Raw genomic sequence first — 16,471 nt, forward strand, 5'->3', positions numbered from 1 at the left:
TCTAAACAGATTATCAGTGCTCCCTCTCTTTCTGCAGGTGAGACGTTTCCACTTGAGAAACAAACACTCAAAAGTGCCGTTGTGTGTTTATTCGAGTATCTCTAACAGTCCTTGGGCCACATGCAACACTTCACAGGCTTTTGAAATGAAGACGCCGGTTTCAAAATGTTCGGCACTGAATTATGCATGAGTGGAACCGAAGTGTTTCTCCGCGCTAACGTGCGGTTCCACTTGTTTTGTAGGTCGCACATCAGTTAGTTAGCAGGAGATTGGCACATCAAAGAGCCACTTGTTAAATGAATCGTGTTCTGTTTAAATCTACAGCACAATAACGCAACACAAACACAATGTTTGATTATGTTAAGATGAAACATTTTCTTATTTGATTCAGTGTATTTATATTGAGTGAAAGGTGACGGGTAATGAAGTCATTAATTATCTAATTTCCCTGTAGTTGACGAGGACGGGATGGACTGTCTGGACAACGAGAGAAGGCCGCACTTCCCTCAGTTCTCCTACTCCGCCAGTGGCCGGGAATGAACTGTCCATCACAGTGACATCATCACAGCTGGTCTCTGAGGTCATCAGTGTGGGACAAAAAGACCCACAGCTTTGGACTGACTCAGAACGACCCCGACTAGAAGGATTTTGCCCTTCTCTTCCTCCTCACCTCTCTTTTTCACCTCTCCAGTCTCCTACTCCTTTTTTTTCCCATGAGTCCCTTTTCCGAGAGAACTTCCAGGCAAAATTTCTTTCTAGTCCTGCACTGCAACCCTTGGTGATCTGGACTGTGATGTGATCAATTATGATGTAATGTCCCTTTAAAGACAGGAGCATAACCTGTGGCCTGCTGTGCTTTGAAATGTGTCAGTCTTACCAAACTCTGATTTCTGATCCAGCGAGACAGCCGCTGCATTTCAAGGAGACGTTTTTGTGGCTTACAGCAGATACAGCATTTTAAGTCATTCAAACCCAAACTGCCGTTACCGGTTGTATCTCAGGCTTTTACAAACCGACAGATACTCGGGTCTGATTTCAAACCCTCACATGAATAATTCTGGGATTGATTGAGGCTGCCTGGCATTGGGGAAGCAGTTTTCATCAGTGAGCAGAACCCTACGCACCTCATGTTGTCAAGCAGGATTTGACTCAGGTTTTGCTCGGTGCAATTCATTATTGTTGTTGCTGCTATTTCAACTACTACCACAACTACTACAGGTACTACTACTGCTACTACTATACTACTGCTACTACTACAACCTGGTGCTACACTTCTAGCTTAATGCTGCAGATCATCACACAGGCGCCAGCAACACATCAAACACCTGTATTAACGTCTATGCTTGTACAGCTGCAGAGCAGGTGTTGCTACTACTCCTAATGTACGACTAATACATATAGACTCTGTAGATTAAGATGATAGGGTGTGCGTGTGTGCGTGTGTGTGTGATAATATTATGGGTTTGTTTTCAAGAACGCACCTCAAAGCACAGCAGTTCAGAGGGATGTAGCTCCTCAACCATGAGCTTTACTATGTTACCCACAATGCAGTGCAAGGTGGTTTGTATACCCATCACTGCAGAGGTGAAAATGAGAGGAAAACGGTTGGTTTGAATGTTCCACCCCAAAGTTTTTTATTTATTTCTCAAGTCCCTCTGATTTTTAAATGTCTTCTGTCCCAAAAGGGAAAACGAAACGGTACTTTGTGTCGATGACGGAAAGCTTTACTGTGACATATTGTCGTCATGGCTTTAGGAACCACACGGCTGTACCTCTCTGCCTGTGTGCAGGAAAGTGAAAGGAGAAGTCCAGGATGGGCATTGTGAGGAGAGGAGAGAGAGAGTACAGGTGATAAAGCTCCAAGAATGATATGAAATATTTATAATGTGATAATTGTATGATGTAATGATGAGTGAGGTAACGGCTGATTTCCTGTTTCCTGTGAGATTCTTAAAAACAAATTATGGTCTGTGAGGAGGTACGCATCCACAGTTATGGGTTTACACCAATCACAGCAACGGCTATAATATATACATGTTCTATTTATTGTTCTACTCATCGGTTTTATATTTAACTTTTTCTATTGTTATTACATTATTCTAGAAAACAAAAAAACTATTTCTTAGGGCTGAGAGGAAAAAAAAAGGCACTTCAAGAAACAAAAATGGCTGAAGAATGTAGGAGGGAAAGCAGATAGCCTTCCTGCTCCATCGTTTATTTTAATGTGTTTGTGTTGTTTTGTGACCAAAATGTGACAACCGAGAGGTGACAGGACACGTTAAAGAAAGACAGAACAGTTCGCTCTTTTTTATTTATTCACCCGTTCTTCTCCGTTATCCAAATGCTCCCACAGGTGTCCTCCACGTTTACTCTTACCCCAGCTGTGTGTAGATGATGACTGAGGGAGAGTTCAGGGAGAAAGGCGAAGAGGAAGTTGAGCAGAAAGGAACGAGTGCAGCACAGAGGTGTGAATGTGAAGCGGTAAGGATGGAAAAGAATCAATACTGTAAGTGTAACTGTTGACTGTAAGTGTGGAGAAAGAGCAGAGCGAGTCGGGAAGGAGGCAAAGTGTGAGTTTGTGAGGTAGGTCAGTGTTTCCTGTAGGTTATTTATAAATGAGAAAGAGCTTTATCGCTGCTAAACTTACAGCTTTGGAATGATCAGACCACTAAACCATCCCTGCGCTCTCCTCTGTCTTTAACGTGTGCTGTCACTTCTTCGGTTTGGACTTTGTTTGTTTGCGTCGTCATGTCTTCCAGTGTGACCAACGAGATTTTAAATCCCCTTAATTTCACTGTCTTTAATTGCCAGTAAGCCTTATGGTTTAGCGCACAATGATTTAAAAACTTGGACGTCCAGCACTTCAGAGTCAAAACTTACTAGATGTCAGGAAATAGACAAAATGTTCAAAATTTAAATTGCTTTTATTTATGTGGAAGACATCACCTTCAACATCTGGACGACACAGAGTAAAGAGAGCACCAGGGGATGTGCTCTCATTAGGCATAGGAAATTGTATTCCAATATATTTATTTGAATGTTTTTATCATCATTGACGGATAACTTGAATTTCTTTTCTATTTTATTTTATTTATTTGATGTCATTTTGTTTTGAGGTTTAACAGATAGGGGGTGTAGTTGTGTTTCACTCTGCAGTTGAAGTCGTCAGACTTTGTCCTAAAAATAAATGCCTCCATTTTTTTTTCTTTACAGATATCTCTTATACGACACATTACCTGTTTTTCCGCTGCTCTTAAGTCCATATGCTTTACTCTTGCACATCCCTTAAATTGCTGTTAGCTCGCAAAAGGCGCTTTATGGCAGAAAGTATAAAAGGATGGCGCTGGCCTGCATGCTGTAGTCCTCCTCTGTCCGCACCACCAGCCCTGAGTCAAAGTGGCACTCAGAACTCTAATGAAAAGTACTTCTCTGTGATCGATTGAGCCTGTCTGGCACAGCCGAAGCAGCCGAATCCCACCCAGCTGGCACCCTCGACAGGCTCAAGCAAACGCTCCCAAGTATTTGGAAGGATTTCAGCTTTGATTTGACCCAGGTCTGCGAGTGACTGAGGAGTTCTAGCTGTATGTGCACGCTTTCCGCCAAAATCATTAGAAACCAGAGCTCATGAAATACCGCTTTGTAGCTTTGGCCACAGCACTTTCACATCCATCACTTTTTATACGATTCATAGGAATCTGATTCAGCCCTGCTTTAAAGGAGGATTTTTAGCTTTTTTTATGTTTTTAAGAAAATGAGGATTTTTAAAGCACATCTCCCCTTCACATACAACCGATAGCTTTGATGTTGCTCTGAAGGCTACAGTTGGCAAGACCTGTGTGATTGTGTACCACACGGCACAGATGAGTCAGTGCTGCTACTGCGCAGTTCACTCAATTGGTCTTCATAAACTGAAACGTTCGGATGTTGCCGACTCCTTCTCCTCTTCTGTTGTGAAAAGTTTTCCCTTGGGTGAGCCTTCAAGTTTATTTACTGGCAGCAACAACGCCAGAGGCTGATTCTGAGGTTAGAGCTCATTAAAAAACATCTCCAAGTGCTGTAAGTGGAGAAGTAGGAGCTTAGTATTCCTCTCCATCAATGAGGATTTTCCCTTAGAGGCTCCGAATCAATTGTTGGCACACGTCGGTAATTTACCTTTGTCTCAGATGTTTCCACCAAAAAAAGGTTTTTAAACTGGACGTTGGAGTTTAGTTTCAGCCTCGTCACAGCTCTACTGGTGCCCTCGACTGGTGTGAATCGGCGCTGCACTGACGGCGTTCGCTCTGTTTGTACTGCACATCAATCACACCACAGATCTGACTCCAGTAGTATCCGAATAAAATGTTCAATCCTTTCAAAGACCTCAGCTGCTCTGTATTGGTCTCGCCCGTTGTTAATCAACGGACTGAATCAGCCAAAAAAACATGTGCCGCACTCATTCCGGCGTAACGAAAAAGGCTCCAGTGTTTGGACAGATTTCTGAAAGTATTTGACCTCATGTCTGCGACAGAAATCCTCCCCTCTCTTCTCTCTAGACTACTATCATCATTTACATCAACAAGCATGAGACGCATTTATTTATAAACAGCAAACAAAAACGGCAAACATGTACAAATATTCCAAAGTGTAACTGAGTTTTCATTCCACGTCCACGTCCATCTACTGTAGCTTTACAGTCGTGTGAGACATTTCTGGACAGCTGCCAGCTGTTCGCAGAGCGGCCATGTTTCCCTGAATCACTGTAATACCCGAGGTAAGCTCCGCAGAGAAGATGTTGACTCTGGGACAGTGTGGGGAAACTGGGCAGATCGATCAAACAGCCTTTTTCTGTCCCTCATGCTGTTAGGATGCAGTGCTGCTGGCCAGTGAGGCCGCCAGGATGTGAAAACAACAAATTACCATCAACATGAAGCTGTTTTTTACACTGTACATCCTTAGTATTTTTACACATAAAATGTATATGATAGGGATGCACATTATTTTCCTTCTTACAGACAGCTTCAATAAAGCACTATGTCAATCTGCTGCAACGGTGTCCACTTGTTTTGCTTTGTGACTAAATATTAATCATCATTAAAGGATGGAAAAAGCCACTGTCAGTCAAAGCTGGTGTTCTCTGAAATCAATAGAAGCAATAATATTTGAAATTGGCGCGGTAGCTGTGGAGAAATTTGTACAAACAGCTCGTGGTTTTGCCCATTCTACATTGCGCCCCTCCCTCTGAAATGAACGGCCCAGCGAGAGACGCTGGAGTGAAATAGTACCGTTTTCCAGTCAAGGACATTGATCGCTGCAGGCGATGGCTCAGAGCGGTACAGAATCCAAAATTCAACGAGAATATACCGGTGGGTCGTCTAAAAAAATCTTCAGGTCTGCAGTCTACACTTCAAACCTGACGATTTTGAACGAGACGACATCAGAGGCGGGCGTCCTAGATTAAGGAAGTGTAGTTTAGAAAGCTCCCTGGCCTCCACCAGATAACGCGTTTTATGTAGTCTGGCGGAGGATTTCCAGGGCCCGTTGGAGAAGCGGATAGCGTCCTTCAAAGGCACAGAGCCAAATTGCATTTTTCTTCTACCATAATGGCATTAGCTCCCCGTAATAGCACCATAGGACTGAGGTTGAAAATCGGCGAACTGGCCCTTTAAATTCTGACGGTCAGTTCCACTGTGAAAATGAAAACCAGAAACATACTGAAGTTGTTGTTGAGGTTTAAGGTTTTTCTCCCATGAAAAAGCAACACACTTTTTGTTTTAGTCGTGCACCAAAGGATTTTTTTATTTAATCAATGAATGTTTATAAGACAAACAGCTAAAACAATATCCTCCAACCACTATATCCCAGTAACAGTCTTTTGACAAACATGAAACCTGATTATGTAAACAAAGTGTGTTCAAAAGTGATGAGCACACCTGTACCTGCATCAGTCAGTGTACAAAACATCAATAACGGTTTGATATGTTCTCATCAACAGGAAGTTTCTGAAGACATCCAGACTCGAGGAGGAACCAGGCAGGACAGACTCAGGTGGACACGCCATCGACTCGTCTCATGTTCGGCAGCTAGACAGAAACACACACACACACACACACACACACATATATACATAAATAAAACTGGTGTCTGAGCGTCTAGCACACATAATCTCTCTGATAATGAATCAGAGCAGAACTCAGACAACATGTTTTCAGTAAATCCAGAACCAGACAGAATCATTAGTCATGAAGGGACAAATGTCTTCTTACTGATTTTATTTTAGTAAACTGACAACTCGAACGTGCACGAGGAGAGAAAAAGACACCATCTCCTATTCATTTAGTAACAGAGCAGTGAGTCACACACTCTGCTGTGTGTATGAGAGGTGAAGCGTGTGTGCGTGTGCGTACCTCTGTGTGTAGGCTCTGCATCTCCTCGCTGAGTGTGTTTCTCTCCTGCATCAGCTGGTTCTGTTTGGCCAGCAGCTCACACACCTGCTGGGCGCTGCTCTGACAGTGACGGTCCAACTGCTGCAGTCTGCAAAACACACACACACACACACACACACACACACACACAGAACACACAATATTGACTGAAACTGTGTGAGAGGAACGTACCCTCCTGGTTGATATAAAACCAAATGTTGTAAATATTGAAAGAGAGCTGGATCCACAAAAAGCTTTTAATATCACCGGACTTTGTGTTGATCAAGTATTCAGCAGTGTTTACAGGAGTGTGACAGCAGTGTTCGTTTAGGGCTTAGAGTGCAGACGAGGAGGTGATGCAGAGCTGGAACACTGTGAAGCACTGAATCGATATCGGACACGACTTACCAATGAATGGATCACATTAGGGCGGCAACGTATGTTTTATCATCAATTCATCTGTTGAACTTATAGTGATTTTTGGTAATAAACCACAATTGTTGCAGCTTCAGATCAGATGTGACATATCCACAAACTTTCTGAGTGACTGTCAGGTTAGTAACAGGGCCATGCCAAACAGTAAACAATACTAAAACAATATTTAAACACATGCATGAAGTAAAACACTATTGAAATTGAAAACTTCATAAACTGACATATTGAGAAAGCTGACTGTTTTATAGGATCTAAAACTTTTGTGTTTCTGTTTGATGAAACATGAAAGAGGTGCCTCAGTTTGTGACAGACTTATGTACCTCCTCCAGATTATTGCATGGAGGACACAGTGCAAAGTACCAACAGCAATGTAAAAATGCTCTATTATGAAGTGTAAGTCCTGCATTCAGAATTAGTAGAGAGCATAATCGTATGAAAGTGCTAAGACTATAAATTATGTTAGATCTTAAAAGAGGAAATACCAATTTGTTGTAACTTTTTGGAAAGTCCTCCCTGGTCGGTAGACTTTGGTAGGTCTTAGAAAAGGAACAGATATTCTAATAAGAAATATGTGAGGTTGGCGGACGGACTAAACTGCTTACAGCTCCTAAACATCTGAAACCTGCGTTTTAGGTTCCCTGTGGAGTTTCTGATCTCCATGAGAGTCTGAAGCTATTTATTTAATCATCAGTTTTCTTCATCCATAGATGTGCAAGGACACAGGGATGCACAACATTTTCATTGGTTTTACATATTTTCTATAAGGTAACGTCCAAACAAAGACAGGGAGCAAGAAGACGGCAAACTAAAAGAAAGAAAACAGCACAGTATTTAAACTATAAAAGAAAAAATTGAACGTGATTTTAAGACATCAAGGATGACCACAATGCATTTGTTGAGTAAATAGAAACACTCATACTCCAGGAGGAACCCTGAAGGGCCCAAAGAGGATAAGCTTTTAGTTTCAATTATATCCGCTTTTCATGTGTTTCAATGCAAAATCTTAATTTGAAAAGCAACTAGGTAACTATAGCTGTCAGATAAATAGAGTGGGAAATAAATCCTCTGAAATATAGTTGACTAATAACACCACGTAGCATAACATGGTAATACTCTTAAAATGCACTTAGTTATATTCCACCACTGCATAGATACTACTAGTTACTGTTAAAGGACAGATATGCTACAATACGGCGTGCAACTGGTACAAAGCTACAGTTAAACATTTGTTTCTGAGCTTCCAGCTAAGGAAAGAAACCGCTAACAGATAATATATTCACTATTACATTTTCCCTGCCTCTATATGTTTCTGGAAACTGAATTAATTGATCAATCTTGTTGCCCTATAGTCATCCTTTTAAAAAGAGCAGGTCAACAGTCCGGTCAGAAAGTTGTCTTTACTGGGACGTCCCTCTCCAACACAGCGGCTCCTGCACACACTGAACTATTTTACTGCACAGTGTGTAGACAGTGTGTGTGTGCGTGTGTGTTGGGAGGTGGTGTTTCCCAGCTGGGGTTCAGGGGTGTATTCCTGCATGAATAGTGTGTGTGTTGATTGTGTTCGGGGGATGGAGGTGGATTGTCTGTTAAAAGATTTCCCACCAGCAGCCCTTTATTTCATCCATTCATCCATCCATCCATTCAGCCAGTCATCCCCTCCTCTCGTGCAGCGGTGAACTCATTCACACACACAAACACCAGTGTCTAACAAACTCATTACAGCGCACTGCGGTGGTTATCATTCAGGGGATCAGGACCCTTCATAGAAGTCTTGAGAGAAAGTGTTTTCTAAAATCTTTACTTTTTTCCTTTGAAATACCAAAGAGTTGCAGGTTTACGTCGCAAAAGATTAATCACAGCAGAGTGCTGTTTCGCTCTCAGAGCACGTTCACAGCCTGACAGGAGGAAGAAGACATTCCTCAGATTGAAAAAAATCACAAGCTGAAAGAGCTTTAAAAACCACTGCACTGATCAGAGTCATCATGTTTCACTTGGTCTGTCGCTGTTTCAACAGGTTCAGAAGGCGCCATGTAACGCAGGAAAGATGAGTGATAGGAAGGAAGAGAGAGGAGGAGGAGGAGAAGGATGAGGAGAGTTGTGGCTCAGGGCAGGGGGAGACAGAGAGAGGTAGCTGGGGGGGAGACAGATGCCCCTGCCCTGCTGGTCATGTTGGCAGTGGCAGGGCTGCCTGTGTGTGACAGACGGGGGAGGCGAACATCCCAACTCTCCTCCGCAATCTGCTCCCCACCTCCCCCACTCTGTCCTCACTCTGCCCTGCGCTGCCTCGCTTTCCACCGCGGGGTCTAATCCTGCTCCAGCCCGTCCCTCTTCTTCATGAAGTCCCTCCTCCTCCTCCTCCTCCATCATCATCATCATCAACTTTCACTTCAGTCCTCCTTTCTTTGCCGTCCTCTCTTCTAGCCGTCTGCCGCATCCGGACTGAAGACCCCGCTGGGCGGTTTATCTCGGACCTGGAGGCTCCGTCCAGTCCTGAAGGCCGAGGGCGGTGACTCCCCTCCCCGCCTGGTGTTCCTGCAGCCGGTTGCCAAGCTGTCCTGGCCAGCCAACCTCCCTCATCCTCCTACGCCGTCACACAGCACGACGCAGCAGGCCACCGCCACGTCACAGTCACACAGAAAGAGCCCTGCTGTGGTGAGCTAAGACACAGACACAGCCGATGTGCCACACACAAAGCACAGGAGATATCAGCTACACGCGCACACACACACACACACACACACACACACAGCAGAGCAGCTAAAGGTCAGAAACAGAGCCTGTTGTTCTGATGCTCTAAATGTTTGATGAGGGAAGTGTTGAGAAAGTGTCGACTGAATGCCTTAAGCTCCGCACCGCCAAACTAATCTGAGTCACACTTAGAAAATGCCAGTCCGTATCAAATCACAACCTCTGATCTGGATGCATTAAGACTCACTGAACACCTCGAACAATCATCTCCAGAAGGAGAATATATCGATTTTTTTAGAGATATGCTGTCGACTGGCCAGCTCTGAAATCCTCTCCAGGTTTGTAAAGCAGGAGATGCTAACACTGTTTGCCAAGAGGAGTTTTACACTTACACTGCTAGTAGAGGCAGATGTGATGTTTCGGATGATTTAGTGAAGTTATTTCCTCACCGGTGAAAGACAAGATGCAGACAGAAGACAAATCTACCATCAATCAGAAATAGTCCTGTGTGTTCATAATCTGATTTAATGACTTTAAAGGATCGAGTCATCCCCAAAATCTCCACAATCAATTACATCTCGATAAGATGTTTCTAATCATACAAATCGTTCTCTCACAAGTTCTCTGCCTGTTTGATTTATTGTGATTACAAAATTATGAATTTAAAAAAATTCCCCAGCAACATCTCTTTCCAGAAACGCTGTCCCTGTTGATCCGTAACCAAAAACCAAATTATCAGCACGACTAGATTCCAGTGGAGGTAAATGTGAGAAAATGTTTCCTGTTATTTGGCTGGAGTGACCCTTTAAGTGCCAACATTTCAAGTAGAATTAAGTATATCATTTAGAAAATGTGTTTATTTAATGTGGCACTCTCATGGAGGGGGGGTCTGAATATGTGTCGAGAGAATGCTGGGTGAGGAAAGTCTAATCAAAGCAAGTTGCATTATGGGAAACATCCACATTTTCAAACTCCACATGCAAAAGTTTTTTACAAAGGTTTCAAGTTAACTTTTTTACTCCACTAATCCAGGAGAATAATAACTGATGAAGTGATGATGTCATCAGGGTGATTTACTCCAGCTTGACAAAGCTCCTCCAGAGCCACAGACAAAACAAACTACAGGCTGTGATGGAGTTTACATTCACAATGTTGTTTTTGTTTGTGTCATGTCTGAGATATAAATGAGAACTTATTGGAAACATTGGTTTTCCATTTGCAGAGACAAACCGCGGCGCTCTGCAGTACAACACAATTATTTAGGAGAAATGGCACCAACTGTACAAAATTAACTGCAAATGAGACAAAATGTGTAATTTGAGTCCAAACTCTGCCGCTAAATGCCAGCAGACTTTCACACGTACCCGTCTGACAGCGAGTGAGCCGAACAGGAAGCCAGTAAATCAGTCGGTCGGGTCGCGGCCTGAGATGTTTAAAGCTGCAGGTTGTAAGCTGCAGGTTTATGTAATGCAGTAAGTAAAGCTTGAACCCTGGAGCGCACACACAAACAACCACACACACTCAGTTTGTCTGGTCAGAGAGCCGCCAACCTCTGGCCTTCTTACACAACACACATACTCTCTCTCTCTCTAATCCAGCCCTTGTCTCACCTTGCCTCCCCTGCCTCGGGGGAGGGGGGGTGTGTGTGTGGGTGTGTGTATATGAATGTGTGTGAGTGTGTGATTAAGGCAGCGCTCCTTCCAGCAGCTAAAGCAGCAAATCCAATAACTGGCCTCTATCGGCTGGCACACTCATTAATTAGGGCTTAATACGGCTTAATGCTCGGGCACTGCCCCGCACTAACGCACACACACACACCGCAGGCTGGCTGGCCTCTGCCCCGCTGCCTGGAAATGGTGAGCAAAGAAGGAAGCTTGGCTGGATTCGTGGATGGACTGACGGCTGAGACAGATAAATGGATGTGGAGGTGAAGAGGATCTGCAGTGGGTGAAAAATGAGAGCTGACAGTTTGTGGTGTGAGGGGTGAGTCGCCGGTCGGGGCGCAGAAACAAAGAGGCTACAGCCGCCGCCACCTCCCTCCCGCCCTGCCGCCTGCTGATGCTGCTGCTGCTGGCCCGGCTGATTGGAGGGTGGTGGTGGTGGCGGGGTTAAAGCAGGAGAGCCTCCCCACTGACCTGGTGAAAGGACACCACCTGCTGGATCTCACGGTTTACTGACACACAAGACAAAATCGCCTCCACCGAAATAATTCCCCAATTCTCCTAAAAAAAAAACACCTGAAAGCTATCATAGCAGTCGTGGTTTTAAGCGTGTTTTTTGCTCTCCAGCAGCAGACATAATAAAAAGCAAGTTTTGCTGCGAGGCAGTTTGCAGTAATTTCCCCTGACAGCCCGATAATCAAACTCTGTTCACAATCTGCACCTCGAACCGCCGCACTCTCTATTGACTGCAGCTACTAAGGAGATTAATTACAACACACACACAGACACTGTTACCTCTCTGCGGTATACATCAGTCGTAGCCCACAGCTAGTGCCTAAACTCTGTTGTGTGTGTGTGTGTTTGTCTGTGTTTGCATATTTATTTACAGGTGGGAGCATATGTCCTAAAGGCTCGGTCCAAAGGGAAAGTGCTAACGTCACGTAAGAGGAACGGAGAGACGGTGATAGAAAAAGATCTGGAAGCAGCATTCAGGTCTGTCATTCAAAAGCCCCTTATGAATGTGTGCGTTTTTTTTATTACTAAACAAGTCAGCTCGAGGAGTGTGTCACTTGAAAGAAAATATTTTGGTCTGTGCATACATTATCAAAACGATGCTCTGCTCGTATTTCTAAAAATAACCACTCAGCTTGGATTACACCGAGGGACTTTATACATAAAGTACGGAGAATTTTGTCCGTGTTTATGGAGAAATAAAAAGGATAAAATCTGCGTGTGAATATGAATGTGGGCTGTAACTAAAACATCTGAACACGCGCGCACCAACAGGGAAAAAATAGGATAATTTAAAGGATAATCTGTGATTGAAATCGATTGTAAAAGTCCACTGTAACCGTAAAAGATAACCTCGACACACACACACACACACACACACCACACACTGACTTACACAAACCCAACTTGCAAGCGTGCGTGTGTGTGTTGCAGGCGGGGGGCCTAGGGGGTGAAGAATGCAGGCAGACGGCCTTGGCTTGCCTGGTTACAACAACACTGCCAGGGGCATGAACACTGCAGCTGCCACACACACACACACAGACACACACACGCATACACAAAACCATATTTCCCCCAATCCCAGGCCCACCATCGCCACCCTCACACCCCAGCGCTCTAGCTAAATCTTGGCTAGCACACAACTGCACTCAAGAATGTGTGTGTGTGTGTGTGTGTGTGTGTGTGTGTGTGCCTTTAGGCTGTGCCCCTCTCCCCTCCACCAACCTGTCATGCCAGTTGTTGCTCTTGCTAACATGAACGTTTGACATGAGAACACGATCGGTGACACTGTGTGTTTTGATCAGGACGAGACTGAAGCGAGGCTCCCTCTCTGATATTTAATATTACAGTGCTTTCTATTCATTTAAAGTCACTTGTCATTTAAACAGTTGCTTAACTATGTACAAGTGAGGCAACTTAAAATGCTGTGGTTTACACTGTGTTTGAAATGATCCGAAGTACATTTTTGTTGAAGGTTGCTCCTAAAGTCTTTCTCCTCAGGATGCTGAAAGACATCTGTAACCTTCCCATTTTTTATGTACACTGAATACAGACATTATATATTTACTGAGTGGATTCTTAAGACGGCACAGCAGTGTAATAAATTGCACATTTAGTTATTAATTCTAATGCAAAAGAATAAATGATTATAAATATTTAGTTTTGAGATTTTTTGTTTTGCAATGTAAAACTTAAAAGAAAAAACAAACTGACGGAGTCATTCCTTCTTTTTTCTTAGGGGATAAAAATCCATAAACATAACCAGTAATCAGGCAGCAGGATTTTATTTTCACATATAATAAAAGATTCAATCAAAAGGAAAATTAAACCGTTGTTGAGACAAATGTTGCGCTTCAGAAGTGGGACTCGGAGCCCTCCCAGCGCTGCATCACAGCAGGCAGACACACTATGAAGCTAATCAATCATTCAGCTGATAAATCAATATTTAAAAATCATCTGTGATGCAGCCCGTGTGAACGCTTCTTTTGTCTTCTTTCCTTCTGATCTCCTGCAGAGCTCAACGCGGTGGTGAGAAGGAAATAAAGGTTTGAGATCAAATTGGATTGATCGCGTCAAAATAGCAGCAGCGGTCTTTATGAAAACTGTGTGAAACTTGGTGACAAAAAACAAATGTTCTAATAATTATAGATATCTCCTCGCGATGAAGCCCCCCTGTGTTCGTGTCTGAAGTGTTGAGCCCGTTTAGGAAAGTTAAATCTCTCAGGTCGGTGTCGACTGAATGTTCCCCGGGCTCGGCTTAAAACGGCCGGCTGTCTATGCGTCTTAAATTCTGAATAATGTCCTTCTAAATATTTCATGTTTTTCCTTGCTTCTCTAAACTTATGTTTTGTTTTTGTGTAGAAATTATTTTCATTTTTTAACCCTTGTTTTTCACTAAACCCAGTATAAATAAATCTTTTCTTCTGTATTTACAGATCCCAGGTCTGGAGCTGCAACAGATATATGTGAGGCACATGTGAAGGTCTTTTACTGATTAATTAATGCCTTAAATCTTTTTAAACTTTTTAGAATATAAAACTTAAAAAGAATAAACAAGTGCTTTGTAACAATTCTCATGCTCTTTACAGTCTCGCCTCATTTGCTGCTGCATTTGACAATTCATCACTGAATCAAAAATCAATTAGTTAATTGATCTCAATTAACATTAAGTCTGCTTGATTCTTTTGTAAAGTTACATTATTGATGTGTCTGAATGTAAACGTTAGTCATTTTGAAAGTAAGATCAGATGTAAAGCAAACAGGAGGTTTATATCAAACACATAAATCTAAAGCAGCGCGTTATTATTCATACAACTGTTTTTAAGAATGTAAACACTTTTATCTCTTAGTTGTTTCACACTAAAATATGATGCAAAAATGTTGTGTGCAATTTCTCAGGTGCTCAAGATCTTAAGCAGTTTAAAAAGTCAAACATTTGTCTTTCTTTTTTATATTATATTTAATATTATTTTGTGATGAGTGATATTTATCCAGAAGTCAGAGACTAGTTTTGTACGATCAGTGTACGTCTGTCTCTTCTGCTCTGATCACAGGGAAGAGTTTCTGACTATCAGTGTGACGGCTGGGGAAGTTCAAACTGAACTCACACTGGATCAGAAAGTGTAAAATTCAAGAGTTTTATTTAAACAGGTTTTAAAAAGTGTAAAAGAGGCATGTCAGGAATATATTTGACTTTAAAAAAAAGATGGATGAGCGCAGAAGTCGCCTCCGCTTTAACAGAGGTTTTCTCTCTCCCGCAGGCTGTTTCATCAGCTCTTCAATGTCAAAGTTGTTTGCTGCCGTGAGGCCTTTGACTCTTTTTAAGTCTCCTGTTTGCTTTCCCGGCATTAAAGTGATTCTGCTGTTGTGACTTTCAACATTTTTCTAAAGAAGGGGCAGGTGTTTGTGCGCTCGTTCTCTGGTTGTACTTTTATGAAGTAGTGTTAGCGAGTGTCACTGACTGGGGCTTGAGATGTGACGCTTTGCACAGTTAACGCTCCAGCTTGCAAGCCTCTGGCTACAGCCCGACATCTGAGCTGCAAATCTGTGCGTCTGTGTGTGTGTGTGTGTGTTGTATGCTGTGTGTGTGTGTGTGTGTGTGTGTGTGTGTGTGATAGAGCTGTAAAGCCACCGTTTGACAATGCTCTTTCAGCAGGCCGCCCTGCAGTCGCTCCCGGCTACAGAAGCCAGCTGGGCATCGCAGAGACAGGGACGAGGGGAAGAGGAGAGGAAGATGAAGGAGGAGAGAGGACGACTGATCAGCGCCACCCAGAGGTAAAAACAGGAGCGTGAAAGGAAAAGAAAAGAACAGTGGACCAAACAGTTTATCTCTAAGATTTCCTCCAATGTGCAGTCATTCAGAAGTTCACATCTGAAAATTATGTACGCATCCTTAATTACAACATCGTTCAAGTTTAACATATTTTTTAACAGCTTGCTCAGAAAATGTACAGAATTAGCTGAGGGAAAAAAAGCAGACACCTCTTACAGCCTTTAAGATCATATCGTAGCATTCTGCCATTTCTGTAACACATTCAACTCTTTTTACTCAACCAGGAAAAGCTGATAAGAGTAGAACTTGTGTGATAAGCAGAAATGTGTGTGTGTTATGAAAGGAGATGAAGGCAGTGACGTTAATATTAACGTTCAGACGAACGCTTCACCTCAACCTGGGCCGTCTTTATTGTCTTCATCCACATCACCCTCTGTCATCATCGCTCTATCCTTTAGTACCTCTCATCACACACACAGTTGTAACTCATACACACCAACACACACACGCACGCACACACACAGATGAGACAAATAAAAGCTGTCCTGTTTCTTCTGCCCGGCCTCTGCCAGCTTCATTTGCAAATGAAAAGTTTTAGCAAGGAGCGTCCTTTTGCTTCTGGGGCATGGCAGCACACTGTGTGTTTGGGGGGTGGGGGGGTGAGAAGAGGGTTTGACAGAGGGTGTGTGTGTGTGTGTGTGTGTGTGTGTGTGTGTGTGTGTGTGTGGCAGGAGCCCAGATGAAGCAGCCCTCGCCCGGGGCTCGCTGTCCGCCTGCGGTAGCAGCAAGCCTGTTCCTTCTTCCCCGGCCCGCCGCGACCATTTGTTCCATTAACCAATCTCCTGGAGCCTCTGGTGCAAACACACACACACACACACACACACACACATCCACAGGCATACATACTTCAACAACTGCTTGCACAGCTCATACCACACATGGCCCTCCATCCCTCCTCCATCCTTCGCTCCATCCCTCCCTCCCTCCTCCAGACGCACGCA

At 43.4% G+C, this 16,471-nt stretch overlaps 2 protein-coding genes across 3 annotated transcripts in view; one reads left to right on the forward strand and one right to left on the reverse strand.

The window, feature by feature from the left end:
• Positions 1–5,023, forward strand: part of akt3a (v-akt murine thymoma viral oncogene homolog 3a) — a 54,868-nt gene extending 49,845 nt beyond the window's left edge. For both annotated transcript variants that reach the window (XM_069658037.1, XM_069658038.1), the window contains exon 14: positions 455–5,023. In XM_069658037.1, the coding sequence (XP_069514138.1) occupies positions 455–540 (86 nt within the window). In that variant the 3' untranslated portion in view covers positions 541–5,023. The remainder of the gene's footprint in view (positions 1–454) is intronic.
• Positions 5,024–5,765: 742 nt separating this feature from the next.
• The window catches only part of sdccag8 (SHH signaling and ciliogenesis regulator sdccag8), a 43,826-nt gene continuing 33,120 nt past the window's right edge, over positions 5,766–16,471 (reverse strand). Inside the window, exons 17-18 of the mRNA XM_069658035.1 lie at positions 6,384–6,510; positions 5,766–6,059 (exon numbers count right to left, since the gene is read on the reverse strand). Coding sequence (XP_069514136.1) covers positions 6,021–6,059; positions 6,384–6,510 — 166 coding nt within the window. The 3' untranslated portion in view covers positions 5,766–6,020. The remainder of the gene's footprint in view (positions 6,060–6,383; positions 6,511–16,471) is intronic.

This window comes from Semicossyphus pulcher, unplaced genomic scaffold (genome assembly GCF_022749685.1).
Source record: "Semicossyphus pulcher isolate SPU_LCO1_2020_fin unplaced genomic scaffold, fSemPul1.0.p SCAF_12, whole genome shotgun sequence".
NCBI classification, from domain to species: domain Eukaryota; kingdom Metazoa; phylum Chordata; class Actinopteri; order Labriformes; family Labridae; genus Semicossyphus; species Semicossyphus pulcher.